General features: G+C 37.1%; 1 protein-coding gene across 2 annotated transcripts in view; it reads right to left on the bottom strand.

Moving 5' to 3' along the window:
• Window positions 1-18,075, bottom strand: part of DNAAF9 (dynein axonemal assembly factor 9) — a 78,825-nt gene that overhangs the window by 28,510 nt on the left and 32,240 nt on the right. For both annotated transcript variants that reach the window (XR_012652607.1, XM_075044040.1), the window contains exons 12-22: window positions 17,645-17,681; window positions 14,984-15,071; window positions 14,495-14,571; window positions 14,166-14,210; window positions 13,662-13,707; window positions 13,210-13,321; window positions 12,238-12,308; window positions 11,430-11,480; window positions 10,517-10,604; window positions 6,757-6,860; window positions 3,177-3,323 (exon numbers count right to left, since the gene is read on the bottom strand). Coding sequence is in view for 1 of the 2 variants with exons in the window: in XM_075044040.1 (XP_074900141.1) it covers window positions 3,177-3,323; window positions 6,757-6,860; window positions 10,517-10,604; window positions 11,430-11,480; window positions 12,238-12,308; window positions 13,210-13,321; window positions 13,662-13,707; window positions 14,166-14,210; window positions 14,495-14,571; window positions 14,984-15,071; window positions 17,645-17,681 (866 nt within the window). In the remaining variant the exon portion in view is untranslated. The remainder of the gene's footprint in view (window positions 1-3,176; window positions 3,324-6,756; window positions 6,861-10,516; window positions 10,605-11,429; window positions 11,481-12,237; window positions 12,309-13,209; window positions 13,322-13,661; window positions 13,708-14,165; window positions 14,211-14,494; window positions 14,572-14,983; window positions 15,072-17,644; window positions 17,682-18,075) is intronic.

Genomic DNA, 18,075 nt, shown 5'->3' with positions numbered 1-18,075 from the left:
TCTTTTAATAAGTAAAGGCAGCCGCCATCGTCATTTTTCACAATAATTTGCTGCAAGACAAAACAACTTGGGGGCGGGGGAAGACTGCTTTCCATTAACAAATCGCCATCCTAAACGCAAGGGGACTGAGATAAAAAAACATCAAAATAAAATAAACTGTTGATACTAACAAAGACAATATTGCTTGTGTAGAAGGATCCACGCAACCAAACAAATAACCACTTCAAAACACATATAAGAGACTAAGGAAAATGCCCACAAGGGATGGAGAGAAGGACTGGTCAAAAGAAAATTCTATTCTTTAGAAGTCAAAGGGCTAGGGATAAAGTGAAAACACAGGTCAGAGTGAGACAGAATGCTATGGAAATAAATCAGTCCTTTTTGTATAACTTCATGAACATTTAAAAAAAGAGCTGCTATGGCATTACAGAAGGTGAAGAAAACCAGAGAAATCCATACATCCCAAAGCCTAAGCAAATTTTCCTCCCCTACCAGTTAGAGTGAGGATGTGAAAGGCACTGTCCTGTCTTTGCAGGATCTGCAAACCAGATTCCAGTTCTGTGTGCTCAAAATCTTGCAACTGTCTCAGTTACAAGGAATTTAATACACTCAGATCTGGAGGAATGGGTAACTGCCATTCCCTATTTCAAGGAGGCTTGGAATAATTAAAGCATACGTCCAGTAAGCCAGGTATCATGCCATATGATTGCAGAAGAGTAAAACTAGTGCCTACACATTAGGGAATCTTTGTAACGACAGGTCTGTAGAATGACTACTATGTCCGTGCAACTTCAATGGCATGCAGACTTTCAGAAAAAAATTTGGAGGAAATCAATAAATACCTGATGGTAAATACTAACAAAATACAGTAATATGTTTCCATGGCTCTCACAATCTGGTACACTTGATCTTATGAATAGTTTTTGTTCATGAGATAATATCTTTGAGACAAAAGACATGTTTCATCTACTTGAACTTGAGCAAAGTAACTGGTATGGTGCCAGATGAGAAACTGTTAAACTGCAAAAACTGAAACTTAGTATAGAACTGTTCAGCAAAAAGCTAATTCAAAGGAAACCAGGAATAAATATTTCAAAAAAACCCAACAGAAGTCTGGGGACATTCACCAGCAGAGTCACTTAGGGAATGCCCCGTGACACCTTTTGCAATTAATTTGGCATAGACTGAAGTGAATTGACAACATTTTGGGGATCTAAGTTGGGAGACAGTCTACGCAGCATTGAGATGTTCAATAGAAAAATTGATCTAACTGTAAGAATAGAAAAAACAGAAAGAAAAATAGGAAGAAGGTAAGTATGAAAGCAAGAATGAGCACACAAACATTTCTAGAATCAAGCTGGAGCATCAGTGGGTAGCAAAAGAGAAAGGACCCAAAGGAGTTTCTCAAAAAATGAGCACCATTTATTAAAGCAAGGCAGCAATGAAAAGTAAAGGCAAACCAAGGTTTTGAACCACGGTACTTTCTGAACATTTTCAGAAGAGAAAACTATTACTGCCTCTGTACAAGAAACAAATACCCTCATCTCAGTTTGGATATCTACAGCCAAAAAAACAGATCAAAAGAAAACTATTACAACTATCAGAGGAAAAGAGAACTTTTAATAAGCATAGATTAAAAAGGGCTCTGGTTTTATTTTATTAGGCCAAATAACTCAGAAAGAATAGGTCTGAATTTTCCAAATACTTCAAGGATGTCTGCTGGTAAAGCAGAAGAAGAACAGATATAAAATTAGACCTAATAAAAGAGGCTGAAAATTCAAAAACAAACAAACAAAATATTCCCAACCATTCACATAGTGGAACAGTGGGAGGAATCTAAACACTTAAGATAAAAGGAAGAGAATTTTTAGGGTAACATTAATGCTACCAGTGGGGACTACTCATGAGCTAGGTGGTCTTTTCCAGTCCAGTGTTATGATCACATAATAAAACCCTTGTGAAGTCCTAAAATGTCCAGGCTTATTTCCTCAAAAGTGCTATTGTTATAAAGTTTCATTTATTAAAAGCCTCTGCATTACAATGCATGAAGCCAATCCACTTAGAGAATAATACAATGCCATATGGGATACTTAAAGTCTTCAACAAAACTTCCCTAAGGATCATGATCCAAATGTGTCTAACCACAAAAAAACACAATAGAACCTCTGCCACTACATACAACTGCTGTAGCCAATTATACACCAGTGCTACATTTAAAATGCAACTACTAGAAAACAAGCTTTTAGAGCACTCACTGGCTTCAGAAGACAAAATGAAAGCACATGGTGAGCACTAAACTTAACGAGCAACTCAATCACTAGAAATGCATACATAAGATAAAGTTTCTCACACAAGCAAGTTCCTAAGGTCAGGAGCAATAATGCTCCTAGGAAGGACTGGGAAGGTCTACACAGCAGGGCAGTCTACTCCACAATAATCTCAAATCTGCAAGGCAGATGCCATAGGTCCCACAGAGAATCAGATTTTCTGGTTGGAAGGGAGTCTCTGGAGGTCTCCAGACCCACCTCCTGCTCGAAGCAGGACCACTGCTGGCAGTACAGATCAGCTCAGCCATGCCTTTGTCCAGCCAAGTTTTCAAAAATCTTCAAAGGTGGAGATTCACTGTCTGGCTGACCTGCTCCAGTCACTGCACCGACCTCCTACTCACATTCAGTCTGAATCTTCAAAGCTACAATCTATGGTTACTGCCCCTTGTTATGTTATCGGCCACTATTGAAAAAGTTATCTGTAACAGTCCTTCCTACTGCAACACCCTGATTTTATATATAAGACTAACAGCCTCAAAATCACATCAGCCTTCTCTCTCAATACCCTCCATGAATCCCATCCAGCTTCACAGAGATGTATTTCCTAACTTGTTGTTCCCTCAGTATTAACTGCCCCTTCTTTCTAAACTGTGCCTTTTCACCAAGATATAGGAAAAGGTTTTGCTTGTGAAGAGTGATGCAAGAAAGACCTTGAACTTGAACCTTTCTTGTATTTACTTATCAGGTGACAAGCTTTAGTGGCTCAACTAACGTGAGTAATAAACCTCTTCTTTCCAAATTTAATTTGTTAAGACAGACATGAACAAATTCACCCTTGCCTCTCATCTGAAACACAAAGAATAATTGTGTGGTTTTCCCCCCACTCAAACCAACCTTTTTTTACTTTACCTGTGAATAAAAAGCTTTATAAATCTTTGTTTTGGGGAAAAGTGCAATCATCAAAAAATTGTCTTGGGTATGAAATTCAATTGGTAGATGAGCAAGCAAGGAACTTTTGATGCCTATAAAGAGAGCAGCAACAATACTGGTTGAATCCTAGAAAAGGAAGAAACAGGACAAATTATAATTAACAGTTACTGAAAGTGAAAAAAAGGTTTAACACATTAACTAGCAGAATCAGAAAAGAACTACTACAGTGATAGCTAGGCACGCATAAAGATTTCAAAATCCATTAGCTCGTGTAGCGCAGGTATGGAGCAGAAGGATCGACTGCAGCCACCTACAGTACTCCTCAGTTTCTACTCTGCAGCTATGAAAGCTATCATAAGCTTTAAAGGAAGCATCTGAGATTGTTCTAAGTACCCGTGCTTTGTCTTGTCTTGAAAAGAACAGCTTGCATTTTAATATCTACTCTTTTCCCTCCACCAAAAACTAGACCTTTAGCCCTTTCCTCTGCTAATGCTTCACAACAAAGCCACCTTCATCTATACCCACACATCTCCTCTGACACCAAATGCCCCGGAAGAATGAATTAAATGTCAGCTAAAAAGATTAGAAGGATGGCATAGTGCTATTGCAAACTTTTTTTTTTTGTACCATGCTCTTGAGTTTCTGACCTGAAAGGAACCATGCTGCAATAAGATACAGCTATCAGACCTGCAATTTAAAGTGTAGGTCACTTGTATTTTGGAAGTGTCCTGTTTCTCTCAGATTCTTTAACGAGCACAAGTTCTATTAAATCCATTGCTTCTTCACCTGAATTATGTCTTCACCAACAGGAAGCTGAAGAGCCCTCAAGATCCGTTTCCCTCAGAAGAACTCAGGTTGTCCAATTTTTGTTCTAATAAAACACCACCTACCCTTGGTTTTCTACATTTCAAGGTAGGCATTTATGCACAGCTTCGCAGGATGCCGAAGTGTTTTATGCTCAAGCTTTGACTTGTAACTCTTTTCACACTGCCAAATTGTACTATTTTTCTAATACTTTGGTGTGAAATATCCCTGGAAAATGGGGATTCCATTACTTAGGGTTCAAATCAGAAACTGAGTAGCATCCATCTCCTTTTCAACAGGAGAAATGGGCAAAGAACTCCACTTAACTAATTTTCAAGAAGAAAAAGCTCGAGCTGGGGAACACTTACTTAAGAACTGGTATCAATTCAGAGACTTTTGCAAACAGAATCTCTACCCTTTGCTGACTGAGAGATTAATTATAGAAGTAATCCTCTCAAAGTTATTGATATTACTGAAGAACATACAAAAATGTTCTCCTAAGAAAGAAATTTTTTTCTTAAGAGAATATGGCTTTTGGAACATGGTCCACAGGTCCTGGATTCTGCAGGATAGCTTACAGATTTCATGAGAAGCAACTAAAAGGCCAACTCATGCATGCTGCAATCTGCATATGAAGTGTCCCACAGAATGTGCTCCCCCTCCTGGAAAACGTTTAGGATTCCACAAATTGAAATAAGCTGAAAAGAAGCAGCAATAATCCCCACGGACATTAGGTTAAAAGAATCCAGCTCAAAGTTTTACAGGATGTTAATGTTGTGAAATCCAAGTATTACTTAGCAGTATTTGTTCACTTGATTAATGGCCAAAATGAATGCTGGATTCAGGTACTAAAAATATAAGCTGAAATACCTGGTCTTAAATAAGACCTTAAACCCAAGCACAGAGCATCTTAAGCTCTATACAGTAAAGATGCCTTGATACAGTTTATTGAGACACCGAACAGCTACACAAGAAAAATAAACAAAACCTGGGAGTTTGGAGACTGTGTGGCAGTATAGCCTATTGGATTTTCTTTTACCCCCAGGATGGCTGGTACTAAGCTGGAATAGTGCTGCCTTAGGAGATGGGAGTTTTGTGTTTGACTCTGCTAAGATTGGGATGGTTTCTGCTTTAGACCTTCATGGTACAGTTGAGGAATCTACCCTGTGCACCATGCACTCGATGTCTATGAGCCTCAAGGACTTCAGGAGCTTAGGTGGCAGGTAGGTGCCCAGCTTCTCAGAATAGAAAAGCCTGCAGCACACGTTGGAGGCCGAACAGCAAACGTTTTCAAGTTAAAAAGAAAAGCACCTAGCAGGCATGCTGATAGAGCTGCTAAGAAACTATACTTTGCATCACTTAAGTCTTTGTATCCTTTCTTTTAATCCTAGCATTAAATTATCCTTTATTTTCCATCAATATTGTTGTTGCAATAACTTTCAGAAAAAACATACTAACAATTACCCTTCTTCTCCTGTCACTTCTTAACATTTTAAGCTCTCCACCCTTATATTATGCCAAGTCAGTTGAACAATAAAACGCTCTCTGTCAAGGTTTAGCTTTACACAAAAATCTGGCAACAGTTCAAGAATGATAGCCAGGTCCCATAAATAGCTAGTTTTATGAAAGTGAGTGTCTTGAATCAAACAATAGAAGGAAGGTCAGTGTTAAAATAGCTTCTTAAACTACCAAGGGGCAATCAATATGATATACAAGAAAAAGGCAGCTAAGGTAAGATTCACTTCACTGTTATGTTTTCATCTCAATTGAATCACACACTTCTATTGTATTTTACTGGTTTCCTCCATTATATGATGAAATCATAGCAACACAATGCTTTCTGGAGGTCACTAAACAAATGGGTAATACTGTACCTGAAGAAAATAGAAACTAAAGGAAACTGAGATTTTTCTTTTTTTTTTTTTTCCAGTGCTTAGGAAACATAAATCAACCAATTAATCTCTTTTCCATTCTGAAAAAGTGATAGTTAACCCAGCATGTCTGCTCTGAAGAGGTAAAAAAAAAGCTGAGTTGCCATCATTAACCTAACTCTCAACTCCAAGTAAGCCAGAACACCAAATTATCAGCATGGCAAGTTGGCCAAGTGAAGTGATATAAGTTGATCACAGGGATAGCAAAAGCCTACACATAACAATGTGTCTTTTACTGCAATTACTCAGAATATGTGTAATTAGATGCAACATGCCTTTCCTTCTCACTTCGCAGCTTGGGAAACATGAACCAGTCAGTCCCTTCACCCTGTCAGTTACACAACACTCTACGAAAGGAGACAGACACCGCTCGTGACCTCTCCAGAGATAAGTAGTATGCTGCCACGAACATTCGACTGAAGGTTAAATGTATTTTGAATAGAAGGCAGCATTTCACCCTCCAATATACCATATGACTTCACAATGCCTCGAACTTTTCTTAATCCATCACTAAGACAGCTAGATGTTCTATGAATGCTATGTTCTGCAGTTTTTCTTTTATTAAAAAGCCATTTTCCATACTATTAAGACCACATTCATAATTCAGTCTAATACAAAATTCTCTCTTCCTTACAGTTTAGCTAATCAGTAATTGGTTAAGCTAACCAATACCAAAAGCATAGAGATTTGCATCAGTTATTACAGCTTTACACACACACTTATGAAACTGCAACTGGAATCAAAACTTTGTACTAGTACCCTACAGAAATATTGTTAGAAATTGATTAAAAGTTTATGACAGTAGGAACAAACAAAATACTCACCCCATCATAGAGTGAAATGGAACTCATATGGTTCTTTGAAATGGAAATGCTGCCATGGTGGGGATCAGAAAAGAGAATGCCATCTGAAAAGAAGTACAATTTGCCTAGAAATTGAAAGAAAAAAATTGTATTAGGTATATATCAGTATTTTAGCATCATATGATGAATGTCCCTTCTTTCTGAGGAAGAAATCTATGTTCTTGGAGAATTTTGTTGTATTTAACATGCAGTAGTATGTTCAAGTAAAGATTTGGGATAGTATCTAGACAGCATTCAGAGCACAACCATTTGATCTTCACTGGATCTCACTATCGAGGGCAGGAATCGTGACTATGATTGCATTTGACTTAGCCTTATCCCCTGGAGCCCACTTATCATAAATATTCTGCGGCTTTTTTTTTTTTTTTAAAGGCAAAAATATGTCCATCATGTTGAATAGCGAACTTCCAGAAATGTAAAACTGACAAAACAAGAACTTAAGAAAAACTTAAATCCAAAACAACTGAAAATTTAAACATTGTAACAAATTGGTCAGATTTTCAGCAAAATGTCAGTATACTAACACATATCATGCAAACAGTTTAAAAAAAACAAAAACCACAAAACCAAACCAAAACAGTATTCCTTTCACTTCCTGACCAAGACAAACTTTAAAACAGAAAAGCCCTTTACCTGCAGACTGGCATTTTCTTTTGTGTATAGAGACAACTGTTACCAGGCTAGCAATTTCCCTGGAAGCTAACAATCTAGTGACAGCTAACAGAGACATGGCATTCATTCTGGCTCTGTTTTTCTTGCCATCTTACAGACACTTCAGTTCTTAACAAACCTGCATGACCGGGGAAAGCAGCTGGAAAATGAGAAACATCAAGGCTAGATGGTATAATGGATAAAAACAAAATTCCATCGAAGTACTAGAAACTGACATCAGCAAAAAGCTAGATTTCCAGCAGTCATAAGAAAGCCATGAACAAATGACTAAGCAGGGGCTGCCAGCTGGACCTCTGCTACCAGCGGTGGACCACGCATTAAAAGCGGGATCACATCCCACACAGGGAAGCATGTGAGTCAGCAAAAGGGAAAGGTTAAATATTTTCTTTACAGAAAAAAAAAGACAAAGAGAAAAAAACAGCATTACGCAGTTACATTTCAAAAGCAGCAAAGCCAAGCAGCAAAGTAACTAAAACGTACAGCTAAACATGACCACACATCTAGCTCAATCTATCAAACAATGCTCAGAAGAAATAACAAAGGAACTAAGAGGTTTTGCTCTTGAAATGGCAACTTAGAATAAGATCTTCAAAATTGTTCAGTATTAAGCCTTTGTTTTAATAAAAAAGAGCTTGATATGAAATCAAATCACCATACCTAGATAAGCAATTTCAACAGTTACCTAAAAAACATATAGGCTCTGCTAACTATGAAAGTTAACTGTTTTAGACTGAAGCTTCTAATTAACATAAAAATTGCACTGGAGAGACAGCTACTATTGAATTGGGAAACACTACGATCACAAATTCAAGGTCCAAATTCACAGCAAGCAAAATGGAGACAAAGCTATACATAATTACATAGATGTATATGTAAACTATTAAACCTCCACAAGATGCTCATTGCTGATGCTTCCAGTGCTCACAAAATCCAAGCACAGGTATGTGCCTTCTATTGAGTGGTCGAGGAAGAAACATGCAAAGTACAACACTTGAAGTACATTTCTGTCAAATCTCACAGTATATCACACTTCACAGATGGGTCAATGGGGAAAGAAAGGAAATCAGAAATGTTAATTCTTTTCTAACAGAAAAAGCAAGCCAAAAAGAGCATTAGTTAATCCAAACTAAAATGACTTCCTTTAACTTGGAATTCAGTGAATTATATCAAGAACAACTCAATACACTACTTGTATATTTTCCAGAAGTGATTAATCACAAAAGAGAGTTTCATTAGCAAGACTGATTGACTCAGTTAAGTTCATCCTACAAAAATCTGTAACATAGATGTATCAGCATACAAAGGAGAAGGTTTAACAGCCTGAACTTTCCTGATGCATTTTAGTCATGAATGCATACCTTATTACAGTAAGACACAAGCGACAGAGAGAACGAGTGCCTGTCTGACAGCACCTTTTGTACCTAATCTTGCCAGACTACATAGCTGCAACCTCAGTAGAGCCCAAATTAGAGCACAGCAAACGGTCTTGCAGCGTACGTGAAAGGGGACGAGACCAAGTTCATTTTCACTTGACACCTAAGAAAATATCTCGCTCGTTGAAGTGTTACATAATAGTCCTTATACCACCTACTTATAACTCTCCATCTCAAGAGTTATCAAAACATGTAGCTTCACAAATGTCCCCAAAAAAGGGAAAAAAGTAAATTGCTCCACTGGGGTACACAGAGCTAGTTTTCACAAAGTCGTCTGTCCCCCGTCCCCCCCCCCCCAAAAAAAAAGATTCACTATTCTCTAGTTATTTACTGAGTGAACGTGTGCCCACAGCACTTTATTGCAAAATAGCTACATACGTTATTCTGCATTAACCTTCCTTCTTTAAAATCTGTTCAATTAGAGCACAAGCAAATTCCGCAATGTGAAGGTTGCTGTTTAAATGCCTTGTACATCATTATTTATCCTTAACACTACATTGCATAACTACAAAAAAAAAAGCTAAAGATTTTCCTCTAAAGATCATCAGATTATACTAAGCACTTAGATGTCAGATATTAGTTATCTTCTGTTGTACATCAGTACTGTGACAACAGTACCTTCTCTTTACAGTGGAATATAAAAATATTACACCTGAAGAAGTATCTATTGGTTCAAGGCAAAGCAAGACACATTAACACAAGGCTGTGGACTGAGGGAAACCCCTCCTAACAGTCCTCCCAAATTGTCTTTAGTCATATTACTGAGATATTCACGTTACTCTAAGTCATTGAAGGAAAAGGCACCAAAGGAGGAGGAATGATCCAAGACTGTTGCTAGTGATCTCGTGTCAGAAAGCAGTAACTTGATTGAATCTGAGAAGGACCAACATCAAGCAACTTTCTGTAATGTGGTGAGCATCTGTGCTAACAAGCACTGAAGTTCCTGAGTGAAAATGACAATGGAAAAAATCTGGAACAGCACGTCAGCTCCAGGAGGAGGCTTTGGTAGGAGCAAAGAACACAAGGCTGTAAATAAAATTAGAAGCAAATCATTCCAGTCCCCTCCTATATCACAGGCAGCATATCACGTTGCCTGAAAGGCACATATTTGCCTTCACTTCTTGAGCTGGCAGCCCATGGCATCCTGTCACTACTGTAATGCCCAATCTTTCCAACCTGATGGTCATATAGATACAGAAAACATATGGCACATCACCTATTAAGGATAGACGCAGCCAGTTTGTGCATGCTTTTGAACGTTAACTATGGATAAAAGCCATCTCCCAGGTCTGCAAAGGCTGATTGTCAATCATGTGAGAGTCCCATGTGCCTCAAAAGCAAGCCTATGGCTCTGACAGGAATCCTTCTTCTAGGATTAGGAGTTTCAAACAGAGGTTGGGGACAAAGAAGTAAGACACAGAGTTTAATAACAGAGAGTTGTAAAGGCAAATGGAAAGAAAGTTCAAGACGGTGGTATAGGCAGGCTCACCAGATGTGTGAATCCCAGAAACCACGCATCTCTCCTGTTTAACAAAAAAAACCCCAACCAAACCCCCCAAAACCCCACAAGATAAAGTGGGCCAACTCTATAAGCAATTGAAAAAAACACATCTCACCTTCTGCAGGCATGGCCTGTGGATTGGTAGAATACATATACGCTCCATCTCCTCCAGTGAGTAAAGTGCCCAGAAAAGATTTGTCTTCCTAAACAGGAAAAACAAACAGTAGTATCACAGAGTGGATCAAGGACTGTAAGCCAGGAAAGACTATTTTCTTGTGCTTTTGCTTCAAGAGAAAAGATTTTTTTAAACATCATCTGTCAGACCTTTATTTAAAAGAGTTTTAAACTGCACTGATACAGAAGAACTAGTGAAAGACAGCATGTCAAGAGTATAATTTTTAAAAGCACTTCCCCCCCATTTTGGTTTTGCCAGCAGCTGTTAAGTTACAAGTTATTGTCACAACCACCAGGCATAGCTTTTTGTTTTTAGATTGTCAATTTACTGAACTAAAAGTATATTACAGGAAAATAAATCTATTTATAATGAAGATTTCTGGTAACCACAAATTAAACCACAAATGTGAAACTCATGTGGTTTAAGATGTTCCCAGACCCCAAATTCTTTTTTCATAGTGCTTAAAGTGTTTTCCTTTAGACATTTAGCATGCTAATTAAGTTAAAAGAAAGTTGCATGTAGAGTGGCATTGAGTTCAGGCTGGTTTTTTTTCGAAACACATGAGCTCCATGGGTAATACTTGGTGAGACTTCCATGAAATTGTAGCTTTATTAGAATTCTTTTTGCTCTTGGGTTTTGTTGTTCTTTGAAATAAAGAAAACCTCAAACTTTTACACACAATGTATTTCTTTTTTGTAGGTCAAAGTTTAAGGGACAGGGTAGAACAGGCAAGTCTGTCTTAGAAGAGGAGTAACAAGCTTAATAAAAGCCAGTTTTGCTAGCAGCTAAGATTTGTTGAATACTGGTTCTTGAAAGTGTAACTTCTGTAGTTTAACAAAAACATTTAATTTACCTTCAGTACACACTGTGCTTTTTCAGACAGTTTCACATCACTATCTTCAACCTGTAGCCAGAAACAGTTTTCATTTGTATTGTTAGTAGATAAAGCAAGTCTAACATTAAATAAAAAGCATTAAAGAAGATTCAAGGCAAGACAAGAACCTTAGGTACCACAGATAGATAAAGTCCTGAAACCTGAACGCTTCAAAGACAGCTTTGTGCTCTTCAGTACTGTGTTACCACGGGACTGAAATAGTTCCCTGAAACACATTCAAGGGGATACTCCCCATTAAACTGTGTTATAGACTAAAATAGCATTGTATAGTCAAAGTACTGTATCCCATTCAGTCTTATTTTTTATTACCGTTAAGTGTTTAAGAAGTATGGCTGGCCAAAGGGCATAATGTTGTCCAACTTCATAACATTCATTGGAATTACACCTCTAACACAGAGTGGAACGGTAGAGGTCTGGAAGACGACCTTTCTTTCTGTTGGGGCAGACATTTAAGTCATCTAAAGTGCCCCGCAACAAACAGAATTTTCAAGAGTCACACTGTGTACTTGAAAAACACCCAGACCTTTACACAGATAAAAAAACTAAAGTAGTGAAACTGAAATAATTTAAAACTTGTGTTATGAATGGAACCATTAGTTTGTTTGCACTTACTAGTTTTTCACTTCATGTCCAAATTAAAAAAATCAGAATAGTATTAACATATTAATATTCTGTTTCAATGCCCAAGTTCCATACTTTTATAACAAGTTTTGATTTGTGAATCTGTACATATGGAAACAACTCAAGTAAGTTTTTGTGTACTAACCAGCCAAGAAGCATATCTTGGGATAGCTGCCGTCAGTATTATGTGGCTGGTTTCTGAATTAATGCTGCCACCTGCAGGGAAGTAAATGGAAAGCAAAGTAGTTTAATACCACCCATATACCTCAGACTGTTCAATAAGTTACTTCTATGATGTGAAACTTCTTTAGAAAAAAATTAAAATTTCCTCACTATTTTAAGGACTTAAAGTGAAGCTTTCACAGCAGACTAGCTCCCAGTCCTCTTGTGCTGTAACATACACAGAGCTGCTAAACAATACTAAAGAAAGCCTGCTTTTATTCTGGTCTTAGTATACGGCTTCTTCCTTTGCTCTCCTCCCCACCAAATGTCTTCCAACTCACATGGTAAAAAACCCACAGCCTGTCTGGATAGAAGAGTTCATAAATATTGTTCAGACAACCTCAATAACTATCTATCTTTGTCACATGTAAGCAATCTGGAAAATAAGCACTTGTCTAAAGTTCTGGAAATTACTCAGTACCCTGTATTTCAAATTTAAGACTGTTCCAAAACAAGCTTTCTAAAAATCACACCCTTTTTTAGTTTTGTTTCAACTCTTCCAAACAAAGAGCAATTGAAATTAAAACATATCATATAAAATGAGTGTTACAAAAGTGATGGAAAGACCTGTTCAAATTTCCTCATACAGTAGAAAACATTCACTAAGACTGAAGAAAGTTTAGGAAGGGTACTAGTTCACTTGCATTTTTTACATCTCAGCCCCGCTCTATAACAAGGCAGCCATAAACCCCAAAGTCCTTTCAGTGAGATTAAAGGAACTTGACACTTCAGGTATTCATTACTAGCAAGCTAAAACATTTAGGTCTTTTAATTAACCCAAAGGCTTAAAACCATCACGGTAATGGTAATAACATCCATCAGAAGCCCTTTTGCTCTTCTATCACATCAAAGCTAAAAGCATGACAATGCTGGTGTTCGAATTTAAAATAGTTACCTTTTTCTTTTACTTGTATCTGTGATGTTAGAAAGGACTCTGAAAAGACAACAGATCCCAAGCATCCTCTTTCTGTGAGCAAGTCTGGAATGTCAAACACCATCATAGACGCCTACAGCAATCAAACAGTTGGACAGAAAGGAAGAGAAAGCAGAACTTGAAACACTTGAATTGAAGCAGTGAAATCCATATTTTTAAACCTCCTAAAACACTGCTTCTAAATTGTGGAAAGTCTGAGATCACAACTCTATGTTAATGTTTTATTCCAAATTCCACTGTCTAACTTGATGCTAAAACTCAATCTTACCTTGGTTTCAGCATCTGAAATCTCTCCCATCTCTCCCCTTACATTTGTATTCACACAGATAAAAATCTCAGCATGCCCCCCTAAGAAAAGCCACTTGAGTTCTATTTTCTAATAAAACATATAATCAGAATACTGAACAGCTTACCGTTTTAATCAAACTCAGGCTATCCTCATTATCTAATGGAGTAATTCTAGAACAATAATGATAATTAAATATTTAAAGGTTAGATCATTTTGAGTGACTTCATAGCAGCCAAAAAAGCTATTTAATTTTAAAATAAACCCTTATTTGTGTAGGCCATTTCAGTCAATTAGACAGCATGGGGATTAAAAAAAGAACAAGCTTGTGATATCAACTAAGTGAAAAGCACAATTTTAAAAGGAAACTCTTAATGGGCTCATGCTGCTTCTACTCATTAACAGTTAATAAGATTGGTCTGCCCAGTTGTTCTAGTTTTTTTAAAATGTTTAAGATTCCACAGAATTACAGACATGAAATCATTAAACTGTCTCATACACAAAAGCATTTAGTACATCTTGTATGAAATAATCAAATGCAATGTTTTCTCAGAAGTTCCAAGAAAAAGAAACTTATTACTGTATAAAAAGCACTACTTAACAAGAAGAAGTGTAAGACAGTTATACAAACCTTCCATGATTATTCACAGCCTGAATTTGAAAAGCGATTTTGGAGCTGTAGAACAGAAATTGTACTGGTGAAAAACGTGTTTTCTACTTCTGCTACATGTAAAAAATAAGCAATAATAGATTTAAAGCAAAGTAACTGCTGAAGTGATTAAAGTGGGAAAAGAAAAATTGAATCATTGTAACGATTTTAAAACTCTGAATGCATTAAGTCTTGGAATTCGGTAGTCATGCAAGTTCAGTTTAAAATGAACATTTGACATATTTTTTTCCTCAAAAGAAGCTAATGCATTGACTCAATACATCAATCAATAAGTATTTGAAAATACATACCGTAATGCAGTTTTAAGTTGTGTTAAATGAAGGGTATCTAACACAGACATAAGCATCTGCTCTGCTACCTCCTTTGCCTGAAAAAAAAGAAATTGAGAATAAAATAACTCTTCCCATACTTCCAAATCCCAGCAACTACAGGAGCACCCTAAGATAAACAAGAGACCATACACTAAACAATAACACACTGATGCACCAGGCTAAAATTTGTTCTTTCACATATCCAGTTTTCCTTACTATAAGGTTAGGAAAATTCATGAAAGATGGAAAAACAATTGTAGATGGATAAGATCAGATAAACTCTGAAATATCTCTGTTTTAAACAGAATTCAGAGAGACTGGTTGGAGGCCACGGTATTAACTTCATTAATGTTATGCAGGTCACTGAAACATTTTATTTTTTTTTTTTAATTTTGGTTTGCATGTAATCTTATATTGCAAGCAATCCAAATCAACAATTACAGTGTACAGAATTGGTGCTTCATTTACCTTGGATTCAGTGGAAGTTTTAGCATAGCACTCAATGCCAGCAAGCACAGCCTCTACAACAGCAGTATATATTTGCGACAACAGCGTACTGAAGAGAAATACAAACACAACATTTACTAGACAGATAGAGTTTTCTTTCTCCTCTGTTTAAAGGAGCATTTTTTCCTCTCATAACACAACACCCTTATACAGAAGGGGTCCTTGTTCAAATAAGCATAGAAATAGCTTTATACTTAACCTTTCAGTTTAAAAAAAAAAAATTACAGCAAGTAAATTGCTCAAATTACAGAGTATCTTGGGAAAAAAACCTCTTGGCACAAATGTATCCCTGCTGTCATCAGTCAAGAAAAAATGTTTTATTGTCGACCCTCACTGCAGTTGTATTGAGGATCACATCCTAAATATTCCAACAAGAATAGAATGGTAGCCCCGCATACCACAAAAGTAAAACTGGAAAATAGAGTGAACTGACTTCAGAGACTGACTTGTTCTGGAGCATGTCAAGAAAAAAAGATACCACAACAAACCAGTCACCACAACCTTTTGAGCACATCTACACAACAGCTCAGTCTGATTCCCTTCTTAAAAGGGAACTGAAAAAATTGTACTGAAATAAACAAAGATTAGGTGAAGCCAGAAGCGACTTACAGCTACTGACATATTTATAGCTCCAGAACTATTGGGAAAAGAAACAAACCCCCACACCTGTGCCCAACTAAGAAACATCAGCTTCTGTCTTCTAGCTAAATAGCAACAAGAAAATAAGTAGATCAGCAAAACAGTCCTACTTTCCCAAACTTTAACTCCTCTCATTACTCCTCTGCAACTGCTAGGTGTTGAGGGAGGGAAGAGAAGGGAGGAAAGAGAAGGATACAGTATTTAAGCCATATGCAAAGCATTCCTGAAGGATGGAAAAAAGCATCTGAAACTCTCAAACATGGCCCAACATGGAGGAACCTCAAAATGCACCAATGCTTGTCTTTGAACTTCATCCACAATAGCAGTAAGCGATTTTAAAATTGAAACTTCTTACAACTTTGAGGTTTCTTCTACATAATTTCATGTACTAACTGCATTTAACATGCAGTTAACATGCATTTAACTTTTGTTTTCAGTGCACATTCGTTACAGGAAAATGTTTATAATTCTTCCTAACTCTGCAACCATTCCTATTTTCACGCAAGTTCACATACATATTTGCAAGAAAACACCTCACAGCGGGCTGTGCTTTACATTAATACGCTACAGTTACCTTACTCTTATTCCCATTTTTAAATTTTAATACTAACAATGCAAAACAGCAAATAGTATTTTCTTAAAAAAAGTAAAAATACGAAGTTTACCCCTGGGATACTTAAAGTTACACAGTCGGTTTATGCGCTTCAGCCAATCTGCACTCTAGGTTGCAGTTCTGCTTCCTAAACACAGCCAAATATAGACTGAAAAGTGCTTATGAAATATTTTTCCACTTTTTACTTCACTGGAAAACATTGACAAATATAAAAACCAGTTACAAGACTTAACTGCAAACTAATTCCAAAATCATGAGGTCAGGCTTGCCAGAAGAGCTAATTTTGCTGCTGTTATTGAAAGTAGATTACTTGATCCAATACGGGGATGCTTCCAAGAAAAAGATACTCTCATAAAAGACTCCCCCTATCAACTAAGCCCTGCTTTGCTTAGAACTTCTGTAGCCCTCTCGGTTAGAGCTGTATTTAGCACAAAATCTTTTAGAAGTAGGACAAGAAATATTCTATATGTTTGAGCAGAACATATATGTAAGCAAAATTACCTGCCAAAGTTAACTTTACTATAAAAAGTGAAAAATCTGCTGCTCAGTTTATAACTTCACTTTTACGTCTTTGAGAACCATACTGCAATTACCAAAAGTCAACAGTACTTAGCATGAAAGATCACCACTACCAGCTCTCTCTGACACATCTTTAATATCTTGCAAACATGTCTTGCAGAAGCAAGAACAGGTTCCTAAAATTATCCTGACTAGCGAGGAGAACAAAATCTCTAAGGAAAGGTCTGGTTTATCAAGATTGAGAGCAGTACCAAAGCAGATTATCTACCATGTTCTTAAAGCTTGACAGGTATCTACAACATGCAGAGAAGTGGACATCAACATGGATAAACAAAGTCTGAGTTTGTGAAGGTCAAAGTGTCCAGAAGCTTTGTAGCTTACTAACAGAAAAAATTCAGAAGTTAACTTTTATTTATCCTTTAACACTGTGAAATTTCTTTGCAAGTTTGAGCGTTCCCTGTTGGCATTTCCACTAACCATTATAAATCTCACACATTGTTTAGCTTAATGAAACTAGACTAAAAATTACTTTTACTTCTATCTGTGGAACATGCTCCCATTCAGTTATAGATACTTTCCCCCTTTAATAAAATTTAAGCAAAATTTACTAATATTTGCTTTCATACTTTACTGTACAGCAGAAGGGATGTCACACTAACAATTCCTAGTTTGCTCACTGAAACCCTCAATGAGCAACTTGCCTTTGAAACCCTCTCACATTCCCATTATTCTAAATAAAAATGTAACTCTGCAAATGCCAACAGCCACTGCTGACTAAAAGCAGTTTTGACCTACTGCCACAAGGCAGAAAGAGTGAAGAGTTAAGGAATAATAAAAAGTTGGCAGCTTACACTTGTTCAGCTTGCTTGTGCATCTCGTTGTCATTTCCTGTATTAAAAACAAAAATATTTGTTTTAAGCACTTTCAGAAGCATTTACACAGAATTTCTTGGGCATAACATTTCTTCCGCACAGGTTAACTTATATCGGTACAGCCAGTACCTACTAGGGCCAACGCTAAGACCTGCATTCCCTAAAACCAGCTGCATTGGATCAGAACAAAGATCCCTCTCACATTGTATCCTGTCTCCCAAAGTGGCCATTCCTGGATGCCTGGGAAAAAGCACAACTAGAGCAAACATATGCTGTAATTCCTTCCATTTCGCAAGCCTCCAACCATCTTCTCTTTAGATACTTTCTGAGCTAGATATGGTTTCAAGATACAGAGTAACCCTAAGGAGACTGACTTTACCCATGGACTCATGCAGCCATTTAAAGGGGGT

The sequence above is a fragment of the Buteo buteo genome, chromosome 1 (genome assembly GCF_964188355.1).
Source record: "Buteo buteo chromosome 1, bButBut1.hap1.1, whole genome shotgun sequence".
Taxonomy (NCBI): Eukaryota; Metazoa; Chordata; class Aves; order Accipitriformes; family Accipitridae; genus Buteo; species Buteo buteo.
Note: the sequence above shows the minus strand (reverse complement) of the source record. Positions and strands in the feature narration are given on the sequence as shown.